At 40.4% G+C, this 21,131-nt stretch overlaps 1 protein-coding gene across 4 annotated transcripts in view; it reads left to right on the forward strand.

The window, feature by feature from the left end:
- rhbdl3 (rhomboid, veinlet-like 3 (Drosophila)) overlaps positions 1-21,131 on the forward strand; it is a 79,818-nt gene that overhangs the window by 51,827 nt on the left and 6,860 nt on the right. For all 4 annotated transcript variants that reach the window (XM_056459844.1, XM_056459845.1, XM_056459846.1 and 1 more), the window contains 3 exons: positions 11,231-11,343; positions 13,899-13,999; positions 16,644-16,704. In XM_056459844.1, coding sequence (XP_056315819.1) covers positions 11,231-11,343; positions 13,899-13,999; positions 16,644-16,704 — 275 coding nt within the window. The remainder of the gene's footprint in view (positions 1-11,230; positions 11,344-13,898; positions 14,000-16,643; positions 16,705-21,131) is intronic.

Consider the following 21,131-nt stretch of genomic DNA (forward strand, 5'->3'; position numbering starts at 1 on the left):
AACCTACCACCGGACTTACGCCATTCCAGTGTATTCTGGGCTTCCAACCTCCACTATTTCCCTGGGATGGCGAACCTTCTGATGTCCCCGCAGTGGATTACTGGTTCCGGGAGAGCGAGAGGGTCTGGGACGATGCTCATCACCATCTCCAGAGGGCAGTTCGCAGAGCCAAGGAGGTCTCCGACAAGAGGAGGATCCCAGGTCCAAGCTATGCGCCGGGGCAGAAAGTTTGGCTCTCCACCAGAGACATCCGCTTGCGACTGCCCTCCCGAAAACTTAGTCCCAGATTTGTTGGTCCCTTCACCATCCTGGAGCAGGTCAACCCCGTCACGTTTAAATTACAGTTACCACCACAATATAGGATCCACCCCACATTCCACGTTTCACTCCTCAAACCCTTTCACGACCCTTTGATTCCCTCCACAGAGCCTGGCCATGAAGAGGAACCTCCTCCCCCACTGATGTCGGAAGTCGGATCCATCTACAAGATCAAGGACCTTCTACGGTCCCGACGTCGTGGTGGTCAGCTGGAATATCTTGTCGACTGGGAGGGATACGGTCCGGAGGAGAGATCTTGGGTCCCCAGATCAGATATATTAGATCCTGCACTTATGGAAGAGTTCCACTCCAATCACCCCGAGTTTCCAGCACCTCGTGGACGTGGTAGACCACCACGGCGTCGGAGGTATAGGCCCTCAGGAGCGGGCCCTGGGGAGGGGGGTAATGTCACGGATTGGCCAGGCTCTTTCACCAGCATCACACAAAGATCACCATCACCTGAGTATTAACCACACACAGCTGCACCCAATCACTTATAGTCACTATATAAGCACACACCTCACTTCACTCAGTGTCCGGTCTCGTTCCTACGAAGCGGACTCTGAGTGAACACCTCCTGGTAATCACTAGCATTTCAATCTCAGTATATTGTACTTATCTGCTCTCTGTCTCTCCTAGTTTGTCCAGTGTTCCCGGTGTCCTGTCTGCCTTGTGTTTGTCATCAGTCTGTCTTCCCCGCAAGCCCTCTGGTGTGTGCATTCGGTCTCCCTCAGTATCAGTCATCCAGCCTGCCACCAAGGATCATCCAAACAACCAGACTCCACTCACTTCTCCTCCGTTCTCCTTGTATGCTCAAGTGTTGTAAATAAACATTGTTAATAATTCACTCACCTTCCTTGTCCGTCTGCTTCCCATAACACAGACGTGCTGAAAACTCAATGACATCCCTGTGTACAGCACGGTACTGACGGCCATTCACCACACTCGAATTTACAAAATGACCTCATTGTCGGGATGTTGCTGCAAAATTTCTTTTTAAACTGGAAGAATGAATTTGCTCTAAACAACACATAAACAACCAATTTTCTCGCGTTAGTGAAATATGTCTGTCTTTAATAGAGTTCTTAGCAATGTGGTGCATATATATCCATCAATTACACCAAAAAATGTGTTTTAGGATTTTGTGACGGTTTAAGGTGCAGTTCTCAGCCAGACATTTGTTTACAGCCTGGCTGAGAGGTGCTCCTTAAAGCCTATTACACCCTGAGCAACAAGCGTTGCATCTTTTAAAATAGCACACCGATGCTGCCATTCAATGTCTGTCCTCATTACTTAGCAACGTATAAAAAACAATGTGGTGGTGCAGCGCAGCAAGCTCTAGTCTCCCTACCTCTCCCATTTTCATTTTCACATACATAGTAAGTTTAATATCATCTTCATCTCATTACATCTATTATAAGCTTAGTTAAACTTAAATATATGGAGGGAAATGATCATTGTTATAATCCAACCGAGGTTCATAGTGGATATAAACCAAGGTCTACATTTCTGGAGACTCTGAAATAGTTTTTGAAGTTACATAAGTTATATAAAGATGTAATTAAAACATGGATATAATAATGTACTATGAGTGCTAAACTGAAAACACAGTTATTTTTCTCTATGCATGAGCTATATAACACAATAATTGTGCAATAATATTTCTTCAATGTTTGCCAGCTCAGAATTTGATCCATGATGCAGGCAACCAAATTATGCATTTAAAAAATCTGATTGAATTATTTCTGTTGTGCATTACACTTCTTTCATGAAGTTAAAAGATTGTTATAAGAATTATCGAGAGTCTTAGCCCATATGTAATGCAAGAAGATTTTAAGTTATATTAAAATTTAATAGTAGGACCTAAAGACTGCTGCATGCAACCTTTAAGCTTTTAGCTATATATTCAATGATTTATGTTTAGCATGTGCATGGTAAAATAATTAGGTTTTTACTTCATTTAGTAGTTAGTGAAAAGTGAAATGACATCAAACTGACACAAAACTGGAAACATATACAATTTATTCAAAAAAAAATTAAAAATGACCTTCTAAGTTCCATGAATGGCAGATCAGAATGTTTAAGTAACAAATCATTTGTTTCTGGTTTCTGACCAGATGTTTATCAAACTTTTATGCCTGCTGCCTAACAAATACATTAACTTTTTCTTTTTTGTGGTATAAAGAGTTATTTGTGTCCCAAATTGCATTCCCACAATCTTGCCCACTACTGCTAATTTGTGCCATTTTTAGATACTGCTTTGATTAGCTGTTTTTTTTTTTCTAGCATTTTAAAAATGCTTACACCACTACTGCAACATTTGCAGCCAATAAAAAACACTAACCACATTTCAAGAAGCTGTTTTCATGACATGCTGGACCAAAAGCCTTTGTCCCTCAGTTGACAGAGGACTTGAGACCCTGTTATGATTTTGAACTATTTAATGATTTCTAGTAGACTCAACTGCAGAATTATATGCTCATTAAGGCTGCATTTACACTGCAGATCTTGATGGTCAATTCTGATTTTGTGACTGTATCCGATTTATTTGCTGACCTGCTTACATCATCTTTTAAAAGTGACTCGTATCCGATTGTCTGTATTTACACATCGCACGGCAAAAGGTGCAATGAGCAGGAAAAAAAGTGAACTGAGAGCTGACTGAGAGCTGAAAATAAAAGAGCGCTCTTTTCTCCATTCCTGTATTTAATGTGTTCGCATGAATTCAGTTTTTAAATTCTTTTTGACAAGTTGATTTACTATAGTTTATGACTAAGTTCTCATTTGGCCATCTTCTTTTAATCTAGGCCTTTTTAAACCAGTAGGCATTTTAATGTCATGCCCATGGCATGATTTGTGCAAAGTTGACATCATTTGCTATGGTTTTAATGACGCGGGACTCGCATTGACAGGTGAAAATCCGTTCTACCTGCTTACAAAGCAGACACGAGGACACAGATCTGATTCATATCGGATAAATTTCCACATATGAACAAGGCCTGAATCTGATTTAAGTAAATCGGAATCCATGTGATTTTTTTCCTGCTTACACGTACACGGGCCATATCCGATCTGTGCCACATGAGAGAAAAAAATCGGAATTGAGTCACTTGAACCATGCAGTGTAAATACAGTCTAAGACATGCTTGAAATTCCAGCTGAAATGCCAATAAGAGAATAAGAGAAGAATCTCTCACAGATACAGATTTTTTTCAACAGTAACTTTCAACAGGTGGCTAGTATTAAACTGAACTGAATCAGTTATAATTTTACTAAAACTACACCTGCATTTGACTACTACTTTACTTTCTGCCTAAAATGCTGAATATGCAGGACTGGGGAGTAGGGGCGTAGCTGGTGGGGGAAAAAAGGGGGACAGAGTGCATAGGGCCCTGGAATTTAGGGGCCCTGTGACAGTAAGCCCCTCAGCCACTAATGACTAGGGGGGGGGCCACAAAAACTTTCTGTCCCTCTGCTGGGAGTAACAAAATACATTATGGCATTACGTATTTAAAACAAAAAATAAGCAACCATATTTTGTTATAATTCATTTATTTTCTTTTCGGCTTAGTCCCTTTATTAATCCAGGGTCGACACAGCAGAATGAGCCGCCAACTTATCCAGCAAATGTTTTACGCAGCGGATGCCCTTCCAGCCGCAACCCATCTCTGGGAAACATCCATACACACTCACTCACACTCATACACTACGGACAATTTAGCTTACCCAATTCACCTCTACCGCTGTGGGGGAAACTGGAGCACCCGGAGGAAACCCACACGAACGCAGGGAGAACATGCAAACTCCACACAGAAACGCCAACTGACCCAGCCAAGGCTCAAACCAGCGACCTTCTTGCTGTGAGGTGACAGCACTACCTACTGCGCCACTACATCACCATTTTGTTATAATTACATTTTAAATGTTTGGTGTGTGATGAGGTGGGGGATTTTGGTTTTAGAATGATGCCACAGCCATATCACCCTGCAGCCCAAGACCGGTTACTCACTGAAGCTAAGCAGGACTGAGCCTGGTCAGTACCTGGATGGGAAACCACATGGGAAAACTAGGTTGCTGTTGGAAGTGGTTTTAGAGAGGCCACATGGGGGGACAAATGGGGAGATCATTCGACCAGCATTGAACAGTGAATGAAAAGGTTTTGGAAACTGACATATAATATTTCTTTGATGGTACCACAAAGCAGTGCTCACTCTCTGACTGGAGGCTCCTGCAGGGAATGTAGACCTTCAGGAGCAGGAAGTGTGCTGTGCCAGTGGCTGTTCTGTAAGCAAGCATCAATGATTTGATCTTGATTCAAGCTTCAACCAGTAACCAATGCAGAGAGATAAAGAGAAGTGTTACATGGGCTTTTTTGGGCTCATTGAAGACAAGATGAGCTGCAGCATTCTGGATCATCTGTAGAGGCTTAAGAGTGCAGGATGAGAGTCCAGCTAGAAGGGCATTGCTCTTGAAATTTTCAAGGCATAGCCTTGAAATTACAAGACCTTGGACTAACAGTTGTGCAGCATGATTTGTTAGAACGGGTCTGATTTTTCTGATATTGAAGAGTGCAAATCTGCATGATTGAGCTGTTTCAGCAATGTGCTCTTTGAAGGACAGCTGATCATCCAGGGCACCCCAAGATTCCTTACTGTACTACATGGGTTAATGGTGAATGATCCCAGCTAGATTGAGAAATCATGTTGAATGTGGGGTGTTGCAGGGAAGACGAGCAATTCAGTTTTATTTAGGTTAAGCAGTAGGGGATGGTCTTTCATCCAAGCCAAGATATCCTCCAGGCAGTGCGAGATCCTTGCAGCTACTGTGGGGTCATCAGGATGAAATGAAAGATAGAACTGGGAGTCATCGGCATAGAAATGTTAAGAGAAACCATGTAATTGGAGTATGGTTCCTAATGATGTAGTGTAAATAGAAAATAGTAAGGGACCTAGAACAGACCCCTGAGGTACTCTAGTGGCCAGCTCTCTTCTCCAGGCAACCCTGAACAATCTGCTGATGTGGTAAGACTCTAATTAGCAACGTGGGGTTATAGTGATGCCCGTTGAGGAGATCTGGTGATTCACTGTATCAAAAGAAGCAGACATGCCCTTTTAAAGCAAAATGGATGATTTAGGACCTGCTTTGGTAATCTGCAGGGCTTCAGTGACCGAGAGTAGTGCAGTCTTAGTGGGTTGTCCACATTTTAAGCCTTATTGGTTTGCGTCAACCAGGTTATTATGAAGTAATTTTTTTAGGACATTTGGTTAAAAATAACTCTTTCCAGTGTTTTGCCAATGGAAGGAAGGAGAGAGACTGGTCTGTAATTTTCAACCTGTGAGGTGTTGAGTGATGTTTTTTTTATGAGCAGTGGGGTTACCAGGACCTGCTTAAAAGTAGTTGGGAATGTGCCAGTGCGGAGTGAAGTGTTAATGATGTGTGTTAGGGCTGGCACTATGGCTGGGGACATGTCCTGCCGGATGTTTGAGGAATTGGTCCAGAGGGCAGGTTGTGAGATGGGCAGAGAGGAGAAGTTTGGATACTTCCTCCTCCATAAGGAGAGAAAAGTATGAGAGTGATTTTTTAGCAGAGGGTGTTGTTTTATGGAGATCTGAGATGGACGTATGGGAAAAGAGACTGCTGATTTAAGGTTTTTTGTCAAAAAAAAAATTAGGCCAAATAAGGATAAGGAGATATCCAAATAAGAGTCAGCTGATAAGGAGGTGGTGGAGGTGGACAGACAAGAGTTTTGAACGTCTTGAATAGGGATGCAACGACATTTTGGTTGTACAATTCTAGTCTGAGAAATTATTACGGTTTCACGGTTATCATGATTATTATGCATTCATTAATTTCACACCCCACTAGTTTAGAAAATAAGATGAAAACTCCTTATATTTTACAGTGTTATTTATAGCTGCTCAGTTTCCAATTAATACAGCACAAAATAATGTAAAAAACAAACAACAGTAAATTTCTCTCTTTGTGCTTAAAAATAAGTGTGTGTTTTTGACATTTAAACATAAATGATTTTGAACTGTAAATAAATTACAGAACAATAAATATAAAAACAGTATTTGTATAATGCAGGGCTTGCTGAGCAGATTCACGCGATGACCACCAGCGCGATACTGTTGTCATGAGCCACAATATCAGTTTAAACTTATGGCCTGTTTCCACTGAGTGGTACGGTACGGTATGGCCGTTTCCACTGTCAAAAGGCGTACCGAACCGAACCGTACCGTACCGTGCCACTTTTTCGGCACCCTTTCGAAAGGGTACCAAACACGAGAAAGGGCACCAAAAGGCGGAGCTAAACGCGCAGCTGAACGCTATTGGTTTACAGAGATTCGTCATTCGCTTACGCAACAAGCCAGAATGAAAACAAAAAACCCGTCATGTTTGAAATACACAGCGAGAGATTATAGCGGAATTATAAATACAAATAATAATGAGCCATGGTCGATCTGGGCTCAAACAAACCTTGTCGTCTTTTTGATGAACAGCCACAAAGGCATGGAGTAGAGCAGAATCTACCCTGTGCCTCGTAGTTTTTTACGAGGCTGTCTGAAGTGCGAGCGGTTTCGCTTTCTTGCTTGCGCTCGTTGCGCGTCTATATCTGCAATAACAAACTTCTTGAGCTGATGTTAATAACCTGCGCTTGATTATTGACGTGCTTTTGAAACCCAATCCTGTCAGACACTGACAAACGCGAGAGTGAAGCGCGAAAAAACAAAGTAGAAGCCAGAAAAAAGGAGCACATTATTTTTCAGCAAACATGAACAAAATGCCATGTCTTCACCTTTTGGACTAATATGAACTGGGAATGATGCAATTACTGTCTAACAGAAGCTACATGTGGTGCTGAAGATTACAGACACAGATGAGAGGTTTTCACTGACTGTTTTTTAACCTAAATACGGGCGAAATGTCTGCTGTGTGTAGTTCTTCTGTAGTTGGTAATATATCGGAGACTGTAAGGGTCTGTATGTGTTTATATATGTTCATTTATTTATTTATTTATTTATTTATTTATTTATTTATTTATTTAATATAATTACAGACGTTACAGTAGGCTGTTTCGCACTGTCATTGATCTGCAGTTATAATCAACTCATGTTCATTGAAAAGTTAGCAATAAACATTTCTACACAAGTATTTATGTGTGTAAAGCATCTGTTTTGTGAGAAGTCCTTCTCATATGATATGTGAACGACCTGTACAGCTTTATTGTAGACATTTCCTCGAGCGAAAATGACGTCGACTGAAACTTTCTGTCATACACCACGCCCACCAAAAGGGTACCCTTGGTAGTGAAAACGCAAGCCTGATTAAAGGTGACCTGTACCGACCCGAACCGTACCGAACCAGTCAGTGGAAACGAGCCATTAGTAAAGGCGAGTTTCTTTGCCGATGATGTGTACAGTGTTAGATTTTACATTTAGCTGATATTTGTGCTGAATGCACAGTGAATGCGATGCATCGAGATTCAGGCCATTAAACAGCGGATCTGCTCCGAGTCTTTCAGCGCTCTCTGAAATCACTCGGTTGATCTCGGCTAGTGGATCAGCATTCACCAGCATTAATCTCTCTTATCGGCCCCATTATTTGTAACTTTAAGTTGGTTTGCAATCCTTTGTACTCTTCATGTACTGCTTCTCCCTCAGACTTCATCCGTTTGCAGTTCCCGCGGTCACAAAACAAAAGCCCTGTCCTGAAAAGCGTGAGCGTGCTGCGTCGCGTGCTCGTCCCTCCATTGAAAATAACGAACTTGCAAGAGCTTGCCTTAGTTAATAGCCTCAGTCATAGTTAATCTAGTGTGCGTGGTTATTAGTCTCAGCGACAAATTAGCTCACCGTTTGCATAACTGTTTAGTTGCAGCAGTTTTGTTCCGTGCAGAAACGCTGTGTTGAGATGCCTTTACGATTAATTAATCATGACTAATTAAAGCGCGGTTAATAGTGAAACCGGTTAATCGTTGCATCCCTCCTGAATAATTATCGGGTGTCAGAAGTGTTGTTAATTTTATTAGTGTAGTATAGGATTTGGGCTGAATTGAGTTGGAAGGCAAATAATGCCAGCTGGGCTTGGTACCTGCTAAGCTCAGCAGGGGTTTTTGATTTGTGCCATGCTCTCTCTGATGACCCACTGTAAGTGCTGTCTGATGTTCTCTCAGAACATCAGACAACCAGGGGTTAGAGGGAGTAGAGGGCATTGGTCTGGTGGAGACAGGATATATCTCATCTAAGCAGGATATTTATATGGAACAGAGCTGTTTCTGTTGCATTATTAACATCAAGAAGTGAGAACTGGGTTTGTGAGGGAAGTGAGGATGAGATAGATTGCGTCTAAAAGAACCTGGTTGGGAGGGTGGCTGTGTGATTGTGGAAAGCAAGTCAAAGGTAATGCTGAAGTGGTCTGAGGTGTGCAATGGTTTAACTGCCTTTATCAGAAGAGCAATGTCTTGTGTCGATAAGGTCAAGTTGGTTGCCTGATTTATGTGTGCTTGCGGTGGTAAGTTGATTGAGGTTAAACGATATCATGGGAGAATGGAAGTCTGTAGCAAAAGGTTTGTCCAAGTGTTGAAGTCACCTAATACAAGAGGGCTGTCATCCTCTGGGAACGAGGACAGCAGCCCATCCAATTCTTTAGTAAATGCACCCAACTGACCAGAAGGACGGTAAATGACCAGAATGTAAAATTTAACAGGAGACGTGATTGAGGCTGCATGTTATTCAAAAGAGCAATTATTGGTAAAGTCGGAATAATTTAATTATTTCCAATCATTAAAAATGACAAAGCCAGTTCCTCCTCTGCTCCCAATGGAGCAGGGAGTGTGGCTGAATGCAAAATTGTTAGAGAGAGCAGCTGGAGTCCTGGGGACGAATCCAGGTCTCAGTCAAAGCCAGTAATTGGAGACAAGATTGTGTTGCAAATGTTAACAGGTGACTAACAATTCCGCAGACCACTGGAGATAGATAAGGGTGTATGTGATGAAATGTGGATCGCGTGTAAGCTGTTAGCGTTGCGTTGCAGTCTGTATGTGTTGTGCTGTGTGTTTGGGCTTGTGATGACAGGAACAGGACACATTCTGAAAAAGAGTAAATAAGAAAGGTTACTGTAGTGCTGGGTGTGAATGCTCGGTGGAGTCGCATTGATAAAATCGACATTGCCACTGTGCCCTGAGTTTTGATATCTTAAATGATTACTTTCATTATAGGCTAAATGAAAAAAAAAAGTCAAACAGATACATGCAAGACATCATTCAAAACTGTAAGGGGTTTAAATTAATTTGTATATAACATACTCTCCCCAAAACAACAATGTGTCTTTGTGAATGAACTCAGCGCTATGTTTTTATTATGATTACACTTTTTTGGGCTGTTTTCTTTAAGACACGTGTGTGCTCATTGTGCCTTGCCATCACATTTTTTCTCTTTTTTAAGTGTAACATAGCGACTATGTCTAAAGTGCTAGAAAGGACAGAATCAATAGTTTCAGTTGCAGTTTCAAGCTCTTCGAAGCTCTCTGGAATGCTAAGGAAATTAGAAAGATAAGGTAGGTTACTGACTATAATCTTTTGTGCTAGCTGTGATCATTCTACCATATTAATAAATTGAAGCTGATTTTGTAGACCTATCAATGGACAATAAACAAGAGATTACATAGTGATCTGAAATCACTCTGCTGCACAACTTAAACATTGTCAATATGTTTCATTGTCAACATGAAATAGAATTGTGAAATTAAATGCATTACTTACGTTTAAGTGTAATATAGAATTTTTTGGTACCGTGTTGTCATTAGCTCAAAGAATTTGGGTATATTTTGAGCCATGAAAGTGGCTCCATCAGTTCCTTCATTATCCGGGAATCACAGGAAGCATTTGGAAGCCATATTTGAAGGAGTCTTTGAATTGGGACAGCTTTCATTACACTGCAATCACTCAAATACTGCAGCTAATAACACTGATAATAATGCTACAAAAATAAAAGTCCCCAAAAAAATTCAGTGAACATGACACTCAAAAAGTTAATACTGAGAGAGTGTGCCAGTTACAGTCTCTTATGTTTTAAGCACAAAAACATTACTTCATTTGCGATCATTCATTATTACTCACAAATAAGTCAGGTGCATTTATATTCTGTTTCTGTGATCTAAGCTACATGTCCCAGTTATCTGAAGCTTAGTGATTTCAGGTCCTTGTTTTATTAGGATAAATGGTCTGACCTTGTCCTGATTCTTATTGCTTTAGATATATGTCCAGATTTTGCCCCCACTGGGCTTATATGTGTATAGCAATGCTGAAGAGAGCCAAATGTGACATGAGGAATTTCACCTGTGGTTAAAAGTGTTTCTGTGTCACCTAGATTTGTCATTATTTGGTGCCAGTGTCACATTCGCTGTTGTAGGTGTGAGGGACTTTGTGTTGAACAGTTTTCCATGTACTCTTCCGAAAGTCATACATTTAGAGCAGATGGTGAGATCGTCAGTGCTTCAAGGGAAAAAAAAGGACTAAACAAAGTTGGAGCATTCATGGTTTTCAATTATTATATTTTATTAATAGACATTCAATTATTTAATAGCAGTAAAATATAGCACTGTTTGCATTAACAGATGTAAAACAAATGAACAGAATACAGTGATTAAATTTATCTTCTGGACAGTCAGAGTTACTTTACAGTATATGAGATTTTATTTAGACATCGGTTTGCAAATTAGCTTTGTTTAGGTGTGATACACACTTGTTTGTGTTTAATTTGTGATAATTAGAGTGTTGTGTTTTGTATGGGAAATAAATATCTAGCTAAATAATGCTTATAGACACTAAGTATACTTTATGGAGACTGCAGTTTAATGGTATTAATCCCTTCCAGAAGTGCATCTGTGCTAATGGCTGATTTAAATGTTTCAGAATTGAACACCTGGGTCTAAACATGGCCATGCAGCTTTTGGTGGGTGTGCCATTGGAGATGGTCCATGGAGCTTTGAGAATCGGCCTAGTTTATGTGTGTGGTGCACTGGCAGGTGAGTCTAACACATCACGCTTTTTTCTCTTTTTTTCTGGTATTATTTGTGTTGAAACTACCCATTAAATAACTATTAACAAGGGAATTCATGGAAACATTTTAGGAAATTACATTTGTGGGGAAACATTGTGTGCTTTTAATTTTTTACATTTTGTTTTACTGATGGTTAAAATACAGTGTATAAAGTGGGTATGATTGTATGTGTGAATGAGAACGTGTATGGGTGTTTCCCAGTGCTGGAAGTGCGTCCTTCGCATAAAACCTATGCCAGAATCATTTGGTAGTTCATTTCACTGTGGCGACCCCTGATAAATCAGGGACTAATCTAAAGGATATTGATTGAGTGACTGAGTGTACACAGTAGCAGTTTTCTTCAAAGAAGACTTATAATATCCCTATGTTTAATTAAATAACCATATATCCTTAAAAACAAAGTACATTTATAACCTACTACCTTTTCACAGACCTGGGTGACGTCGAATAACAACAATAATCCACTCATATTTCTGCAAACTCAAGGTGACACCTACAGCTAAAGTTACCACTGTGTGTCTAGTTATCTGTTTATGCTTTAGTCAGATCCTACTTGCATATTAAATGCATCATTCTATATAACATATAAGTGGTGGTTTTTAAGTCTACACTTATATAAAAATAACCTTCAAACCACAAAACACACTGACTGATTTCATTGATTCCATGGGTTTCATTATGCTTAGTTCAACCACTCTTAGTTTATATGTTGAAATTCTAAAATCTAAAGTTGAAAACCTGGAAATTATTCTGCTGTCAGATGAAGGGAAGCAAATATGTTGGTATAACTAATAGTTAAATTATTTCCATTGTCCATCCTTGTGCTTTTAGACTTCTGTGGATTAAAAAAATGAAAAGCTGATTGAACAGTAAAAAAAAACAACAACGAAAAAACACAGACAATATCAAATAGCAGTCTACAAGCCCAGCAAAGAAGAACAGAAAGGAACATTTTAGGAAAACCAAAGAGCTGAACAGACATGAGTAGTGAATTAACTGAATTTCAATTTATTTTTAGGCAAAAGTCTGTTAACGTTGGTTTAGTCAGAAATAATATGTTTTAAAAAGATCTAAATAATAATAACAAAATAAAGTTTACCAAACAGTGTAGTGTAATTAAATATTCTAAATTGTTCCGTACTATAGATGACAACCAATTTCAACACAGCCTTTTTGTTAAAATACTGTACTTAAGATAAGAAAAACACAAAATAAATTCAGGAAGTCTGCAGAACAGCATGTTTTGGTGTGGGAAAGAAATAAAAAAAATGTTTTCATTTCAGTTTGTTCATCAGACTTTTACAGTTATTAAAATGGACACAACCAATGTCTGAATTTTGTCAGTCTCAAAGATTTTTTAATTCCTTTGTTTTCTGGTCTGTATTATCAAAGAAAAACAGAATAACAATATAATGTAGTACATCTGCTTTTCAGATCCATAAACATTCCTGTAATTACTATAAATAATTTGTTTTTATTATTCATAATAGTTTATTACATTATTACATGTTGCTTGTTTTAATTTATATAATATTAATAATATTCTTGGTAAAGATTTAAATGTGTTTGAACATATTTTTGATGCTGATATGCTTTGAGACTTTACTGAATGTTTATCAAAAGTCTCAAGAGATAATTAGTACTAGTTTATTGTTATTATTATTATTATTATTATTATTATTATTATTATTATTATTATTATTATTATTATTATTTTTAGAAGAAGAAGAGTATTATTAGGTGCAGAGTAACAAAAAAAATACCACTTGGATGTCTGTATGTTCTGTTCTTTCTGTTTTCAATCCGCTTGTTAAGTGTGACGTCACTCAAAGCGGCTTCCGGGTCCAAGCGCTCTATTAAACTGTATGGGGAGACTCATGAAATGCTAATAATAAACGTTTACAAAGCACTGTAATACTTTCGAAAATTACGATCTCAATATATATGTCCATGCCTAATATCCCATAGCCAGAAATTGATTCATTTTTTTATAAATTGTTAAAATTTTGGTGTTTGTGATGCAGCAAACCCAGAGATTGTTGTGTACACTATTCCTTTATATAAAATTTGCTTTAATGTGTGATATGAATAAAAAGTAATCATAAACGAATATTTTCTCAAATAAAATGAGTGGCGGCTTGGACCTGGAAACAGTATTACATTCGTCACCAACACGTCACCACTTAACAAGCGGATAATGCTGTTAAAATGGAAGAGTTAAATACAGTTTTGTCATTTACTTATTCCATGCCAAGGTTATTTTCATACAATACAAAGGTGATCTTGGGCAAAATGTTTTACAATAACTTTGTGTGGGGAACAAATTGTAAGTTTAATTATTATTTACTGATGTTCCTTTCATTTGCCGTCTTATCAATCTCATTTGCTGTCTTTTGTTCAAATTTCATTTGGTCAGTTGTTAACAATGGCTTCTCCTGTGTCTAAGGAAGAGAAAATGTGAAAGTGAACCTGTTTGTGTGATTTGTATGACTGACTTTTGTCTGCATTGTCTTCCTGCAGGCTCTTTGGCTGTTTCTGTGACGGATATGACAGCACCTGTGGTTGGATCATCAGGAGGAGTCTATGCACTGGTTTCTGCTCACCTCGCTAATGTCGTCATGGTAATCAAGAATATTTAGTAGACTTTTTGATTTATCATATTGTTAAACTGAATGGGATTCTATTAGACAAAAACTGAATGTGGATTATCATCAAATTAAAAGGAACAGTAAAAGGGTTAATACAAGTATGGCAGGGAGTCCCGACCTAACAGGCAGAATAAAGTAGTGGTGTAGCTTAGTATACGTTACATTCGTTCGTTTCAGGTGTCTGTTAATAACCTACATAAAAATCACTCATTGTGTCTGTCAGAATTAGTTTTAGTCAGTGATGGGAATGTTGTTCAAGATGTTTTCTCGCAAAAGCCTTTATGTTCTTTTTGTTCAGCAGTGGTTTTTGTCTTGGAAATCTGCCACGCAAACTTTTTTGACCAGTCTCTTTCTTATGGTGGAGTCATAAACGCTCACCTTAACTGAGGCAAGTGAGGCCTGCAGTTTAGTTGTTGGGATGTTATATGTTGGATGAATTGGCGCTGTTTTTTTTGGGTAAATTTGGTCGGCCAGCCACTCCTGGGAAGGTTCTCCACTGTTCCATGTTTTTGCCATTTGTGGATAATGGCTCTTACTATGGTTTACTGCAGTCCCAAAGTTTTAGAAATGGCTTTATAAGCTTTTCCAGAATGGTAGATCTCAATTATTATTTTGTTCTCATTTATTTTTTTAATTTCTTTGGATCTCAGTATAATGTGTAGCTTTTGAGGAGCTTTTGGTCTACTTTACTTTGGCATTTCCTATTCAAGTGATTTCTTGATTGCAAACATGTGTGGCAGAAATCAGAACTGGGTTTGGCTTGAAAAATTTAACTTGGGTGTGATAAACCAGAGTTAAAGGGCACCAATGATGCAAAATCAACTATTAGAAGCTATTTGGACAGAACTTTGTGTTGGTGTAATGTGTCCACTGTTATTTTGGAGTGCTATTCACCTTATTCTTCCCATATCAGTGGGTGCAGTCATTTGATTCTTTTTGGCTCGTTGTAAACTGATATTTTCTTATTATATTTTTGTGTCAGTATAGGACGTAAACAATAAACAATAAACAAGGTAAAGGTCAAAAATCACAGAATGACAGTAGAAGACAACACTTCGAAATGCTCACTACAGTTTAACAAGACTCAGCTTAGATGTGTGTGCGTGTGTGTGCTGTGTTGATAGTTGATAGTAATAATTTCTCATGAGTTTCAGCTGCGTTTGTGTAATCAGTTGTGATTTGGAACTGGTGTGTGTGAGGTGCATGATGGGATCTGTAGTTCAGTTTGGTGGCAGATGTGTAGTTCGAGTGTTTTCCAGCAAGGGCTAGATCGTGCCAGGTCTGTTTTGAGGATGTTTTAAGTGTTTTTCTGGACTTTGAATCAGTCGAGAACCTTGCAGTTTATGGAGGATCAGAGCTCCTAGACCTGAAATATCTTATTTGTGTTCTGAAGATGAACAAAGGTCTCAGAGGTTTGGAACAACACAAGGGCAAGTAGTGACTGACTTAAAATTTTTGTCTGAACTAACTCTTTAAAGATGTTTATCAGATCTTTGTACACAGCATATGTTTTTCAGACCAAACACTCTTTAAAATATGTCTTGCAGACTGGGTATGCAAAAGCAGCAGCTCTTATAGAGCACTCAGTAATCACACACTTTTTTTCATTAACCCCTTCAACTGGACTGTATAACTTAGAGGATCGTGAATTGTGGTATATAACAGGGTTTCCCAAACTTTTTGGCCTGTGACTCCCAAAATAACAATGCCAGTGACTCACGACCACCACTATTCTCTGAGGTGAACATAAATATACCTTGCACGCAACATTGGTTTGCACACACAACAATAGGCCCAAGTCTATTCTTGGTGTAATTTTGGAGACCGCCACAATCTGGTGCTGTAAAATAAATCTGCTGCATCTGATGCTATTGCTGTGTCTTTAATATGACATAAACACTCAAGTGGTCGCGATCCAGTGTAAAAAAAATCAAAAGGCTTTTTATTTGCATGTTGCTGTTATTGTAACTGTTAGCTATACGTTTTATCTTCTATTTGTTATGGATAAAATGGTAATTCTACTTCTAATAGTTTATTAAAATAAATGTAATTTTTAAAAAATCACCAAGCAACCTACACCCCCATACCACTTTGGAAACCACAGGTATAGAAGCCAATTTCAAACAGCTTAAATAAATGTGTTATGTACTGCATAATGACGGTCACAGTCATTAAATATTAACGCTGGGGCTATCCACAGTTCTCTTTGCTCAGAGAATGAACCCTCCTGTACTTGCTCAGCATTTCAGATAGAACTTTTTTGTGTCAGCACTGTTACATGATCAGTACTCAGATTACACATAGTCTGTCTATACAAAAATGATCTCTCATCAGGTCAAATGAAATCTGACTCAGCTTATATTAAATATTACATGCAAAACTGACCTTTAATTAGCTGATGAGTCACAGGTGCTAATGTTGCTCTGACTGCCACATCATCACTGAAAACGCCTGAGCAAATATCCATCTCATCTTGAAATAATAAGCTGGAGTACCAAAACCAGCTCCCTGGAACAACAGTAGAATACTTTAATAAAAATACTGATGTGATTCTCTCTTACTTACCAATTTGCTACTCTTTTTTCCTAATTTGATGTTTCTGTCCCACTCTTTACAGAACTGGTCAGGGATGAAGTGTCAGTTCAAGCTCTTTCGCATGGCAATGGCTCTGGTGTGCAGTATGTAACCTTTGTTTTTAAGATACTTGTGCTTAATGGACCCTTTTCACAAGCCTGTTATGACACGTTTAACAATCATCAGCATCTTAAATCCTTAAAAGTTTTGAATTTTTTGATTTTTAAAAAACGTATGAAAATGTATATGTATTTTTGTATGTAGTATATCATCTTTGCTTCAAATTACAGATAACAAATTACCGCTTATACGAGGCATTTCTAATGCAGTGTCTATGGGACAGAACAGTGAATTTGATGTTATTCCCTCCTCTGGCTGACGTCATCAGTCTCACAGTTTTTTCCTTTTTCTAAAAGTATTTGTAACATCATCGTGGAGTTTGTCTTTTATTATTTGAGCAAATATTATAAAAAAAAATTATTTCTTGAATTCTCCCATTCACTGCCAATTCTCCCAAGTTTTCCCAACTATGACAACTTTCTCTACTGAGGATCCAGGAAATGTAAAAAGGGTCTAAATATACAAGGTCCATATTTCTACTTAAAATAGATGTACATTATATTAAGGGGCAATTCAATTTTATTTCTGTGGCTTCTGTACAAATGTTGCTGTTTCTGTAAAAATGTAGAATCTTTCATAATTAACGGTGTAAAATGGGTTCAGTTCGGCAATAAGAGGTTCCATTAAAGATGGCAATGTCATTTTCCAGAGTCAGTTCGGTGTTTATTCAGATCAGTTCAACATGAACGTCAATGTTGAAGAATATGTAGGCAGCCCTACAGACCCCATGTACAGTTGAAGTCAGAATTATAAAACCCCCTGAATCACTAGCCCCCCAATCCCCCCCCCCCCCCTGTTTATTTTTTCCCCCATTTCTGTGTCACAAAGAGAAGATTTTTTTCAACACATTTCTAAACATAATAGTTTTAATAACTCATTTCTAATAACTGATTTATTTTATCTTATTTTATCTTTTCCATGATGACAGTAAATAATATTTTACTAGATATTTTTCTAGACACTTCTATACAGCTTAAAGTGACATTTAAAGGCTTAACTAGGATAATTAGGTTAACTAGGCAGGGTAGGGTAATTAGGCAAGTTATTTTATAAAGATGGTTTGTTCTGTAGACTGTTGAAAAAAATATATATCTTAAAAGGGCTAATAATTTTGACCTTAAAAATGTTTATTAAAAAATTAAAAACAGATTTTATTCTTGCCGAAATAAAACAAATAATAAGACTTTCTCCAAAAGAGAAAATATCATCGTACATACTGTGAAAATTTCCTTGCTCTGTTAAACAGCATGAAAAAAATTTCAAAGGGGCTTTAATAATTGTAATTTATACTGTATTTGTGTTAATAGCTTTATTAAAGGGTTAATTCACCCAAAAATGAAAATTATGTTATTAATTACTCAACCTCATGTCATACTCAACCTGAGACCTTTGTTCGTCTTTTGAATCCAAAGTGAAATCAGACAGCTCCCTCATCCTCCATAAAAAGCAAGGCTCCCGACTTGTTCACAGTCTAGAAGGGTACCAAAAAGCATCATCAAAACAAACCAATTCAGTAGTTCAGTCAGAATATTGTCAAGCATAAAACAAAAATCATGTCTTTATTTAACAGTTAGAGATGCTGAGGAGAGGAAACTATTGAATAAAGTCATTATTTATGTTTTATGTGCACACAAATTAATTTTCATAGTTTTAAAATATCCCAATTGAAACATTGCCTTCTATGAAGGATGAGGGAGCTTTCAGTTCCCCTTCATAAGGGAACTTCTACGTGTGTCTGTATAAACAGACTTTAGGAGTGCTTAACACGACCAATCACTTCTGAAGATAAGAAAACAGGCCAATGAAATGCCAATTGAATTGGCGGAGCTTAGCTCCAAAGCTGAAACTGATGATCCAATTAGGGCTATGTCAATCAGCTGCTGGAGCCAGCTCATCAGAATTGTTGCTTCAGACCCGATCTGAGACTGAAGAACCCTTCTGCTGAGCTGACTTCCAACGCTGAAGGAAGCATTCCCTTCACCAGTGCGGGGGAAGACGTTTTAGCGGCAGTCGAGCTGGGTTTCCCGTCCCCTTGGCGTTTCGCTGGTGATCTAAAAGAGCAGTTTCTACATAGAGCAGAATTCCCTAAGAGAGTCGTGTAGCGCGTCTTTTTAAAGATGTCGTTTCGACCATGCGTTTCTGGATGCGGTGGTTTCCTTGCCCCGGATGACAGGCACGAGTACTGCGTCACATGCTTGGGGGTCCAACATGTCGATGCGGTGCTCGCGGACAGTTCTTGCCTGCATTGCGATGGCTTGACTGTTGCGCAACTGAGGTCGTGGTGAGCTCTTTTATTAGGGCAGGTCACCCCTGCTGCTCTCCGCCAAGCGGTTAGCACTCGGGCAGGCCTGAGGGTTACAGTGGGGGCTATTCTGTCGCCTTCGGCCCCGCGGACCCCTCGCTCCTCATCAGTGCGCTCTGTCTCTGCTTCGAGTGCGAGCGCTGGTCCATCCTCCAGGTGCTTTCATTAGATGACAACAGGGACGTGATGCCCATCGCTGCATCAGAGGGCGGGTTGACATGCTTCGATGAAGATCCGGACCCCTTGCCACCCTCCGGGTTTGTCAGTGTGGTTTCGGTTCTGGAATCGCACATGTTAGCTGTCTTATCCCTGGCTGCTTCGGCCGTGAGACTGCTGCTGGCTTGCTTCTGGACTGCTACTGCTTCTGGCCTGCTTCTGGACTGCTTCCCAGGCTGCTTCTGGCTTGTCCTCCAGAACCGTGGCCAGACTGCTTAGACGGGTGCTACGTGGAGGCGAAGAAGGCGAAGCCTTCTAGACCCCCCGTCCCCTTCTTCTTCCCGGAGGGACACAGAGAGCTTACACAGGCTTAGAGGGCACCTTTTTCTGCCCAGTCCTCGAGCGCTCCTGCTTTCACCTCCCTCGATGACAGAACGGCCAGGGCATATGAGGCGATTCCCCAGGTGGAGTGTGCTATTGCGGACAATCTCTGTCCGCAGAGCTGCTCCACTCTGAGAGATTCGCCCAAACACCCTTCCAAAGCGTGCAGGTTATCTGAATCTCTCACAGCCAGAGCCTACAATGCTGCGGGCCAGGCCGCCTCCGCTCTGCATGCTATGGCCACCTATCAACGCTACCAAGGGCGTCCACCCACGGCTTCAACATCTGCTCCGCTTCCGCTGCCCGCTCCACCGGCCAAGCGACAATGGCGAACCTCCCGCAGGACTACGATTTCCCCGCCCCAGGGTGCCGCTATGTCCGGTAAACGGACCGCGAAGCGTCCCTGGGACGGGCCATTCGGAGAAGAGGGGACCTTCTCTTTCCTCGGTGGGGGGCAGAGGATTATTAAATCAGTCCACAACGACTCTAAACTCATCGCTGCTGGCCCCCGGGCTTGCGGCAACCAAATTTCCAAAAGAGCAGTTTCCTCTCTCTCCGGATGCGCAAACCCGAGTACTGCCAGTCTAGGACGCTCCATTATCCAGCTCGCAGCACCGGAACCCTTCACCTCATACCCTCAGAGTGCAGCAGAACGGACTCCTTTCTCTCACTCTGGCCTCACCGCGAGATCCAGGAAGGAAGGTATAAGAAATTCTCTTATTTTCAGCTCTTTCTCGGGACGCACTCCCATCCCAAGCTGCCCCTCCGCTGGCACGTCAGCTATCGCTCCTATGGTGCCATTAGCGCGTGCTCTGCCAGCCTGGTTTGCGACACGGTGGCTCATACGGACGGTCACACTATGCGATTCAGTTCGCTATTCGCCCTCCCAAGTTCACTGGTGTCTTTTTCACAAGAGTTATCCACGAGAGCGCCCCTGTCTTGCGAGAGGAGATTGCTGTCCTCCTGACGAAGGATGCAATCGAGCAGGTCCCTCCAGCCGAGATGGAGTCCGGGTTTTACAGCCCGTATTTCATCATGCCCAAAAAGAGCGGGGGGTTAAGACCAGTCCTTGATCTGCGCAGACTGAACTGTCATTTACACTAAATGCCTTTCAGAATGCTTACGCAGAAACGCTTGCTTCAGAGCGTCTGTCCACAGGATTGGTCTGCAGCCATAGACCTAAAGGACACGTATTTTCATGTCTCTATTCTTCCACGCCACCACCCCTCTCTCCGGTTTGCGTTCGAAGGACGAGCGTGGCAGTACAAAGTCCTCCCCTTCGGGCTCTCTCTGTCTCCGCGGGTTTTCTCCAAGCTCGCGGAGGGTGCTCTAGCGCCACTGCGGCTTGCGGGCATCCGCACACTCAACTATCTCGACGACTGGCTCATTCTTGCCAAAGTGCTTTGGCACCTCGACTAGTTGGGGTTTCAGGTCAACCGAGAGAAGAGCAAGCTTTGCCCTGTCTGTTTGCTTCCACCGAGAACGCACATTGCCAGCTGTTTTATTCCCTGACCGAGGCCCCCCTCGGCACGGATGCACTGGCTCACAGCTGGCCATCGGGCACGCGCAAAT

The sequence above is a fragment of the Danio aesculapii genome, chromosome 6 (assembly GCF_903798145.1).
Source record: "Danio aesculapii chromosome 6, fDanAes4.1, whole genome shotgun sequence".
In the NCBI taxonomy this organism is placed as follows: Eukaryota; Metazoa; Chordata; class Actinopteri; order Cypriniformes; family Danionidae; genus Danio; species Danio aesculapii.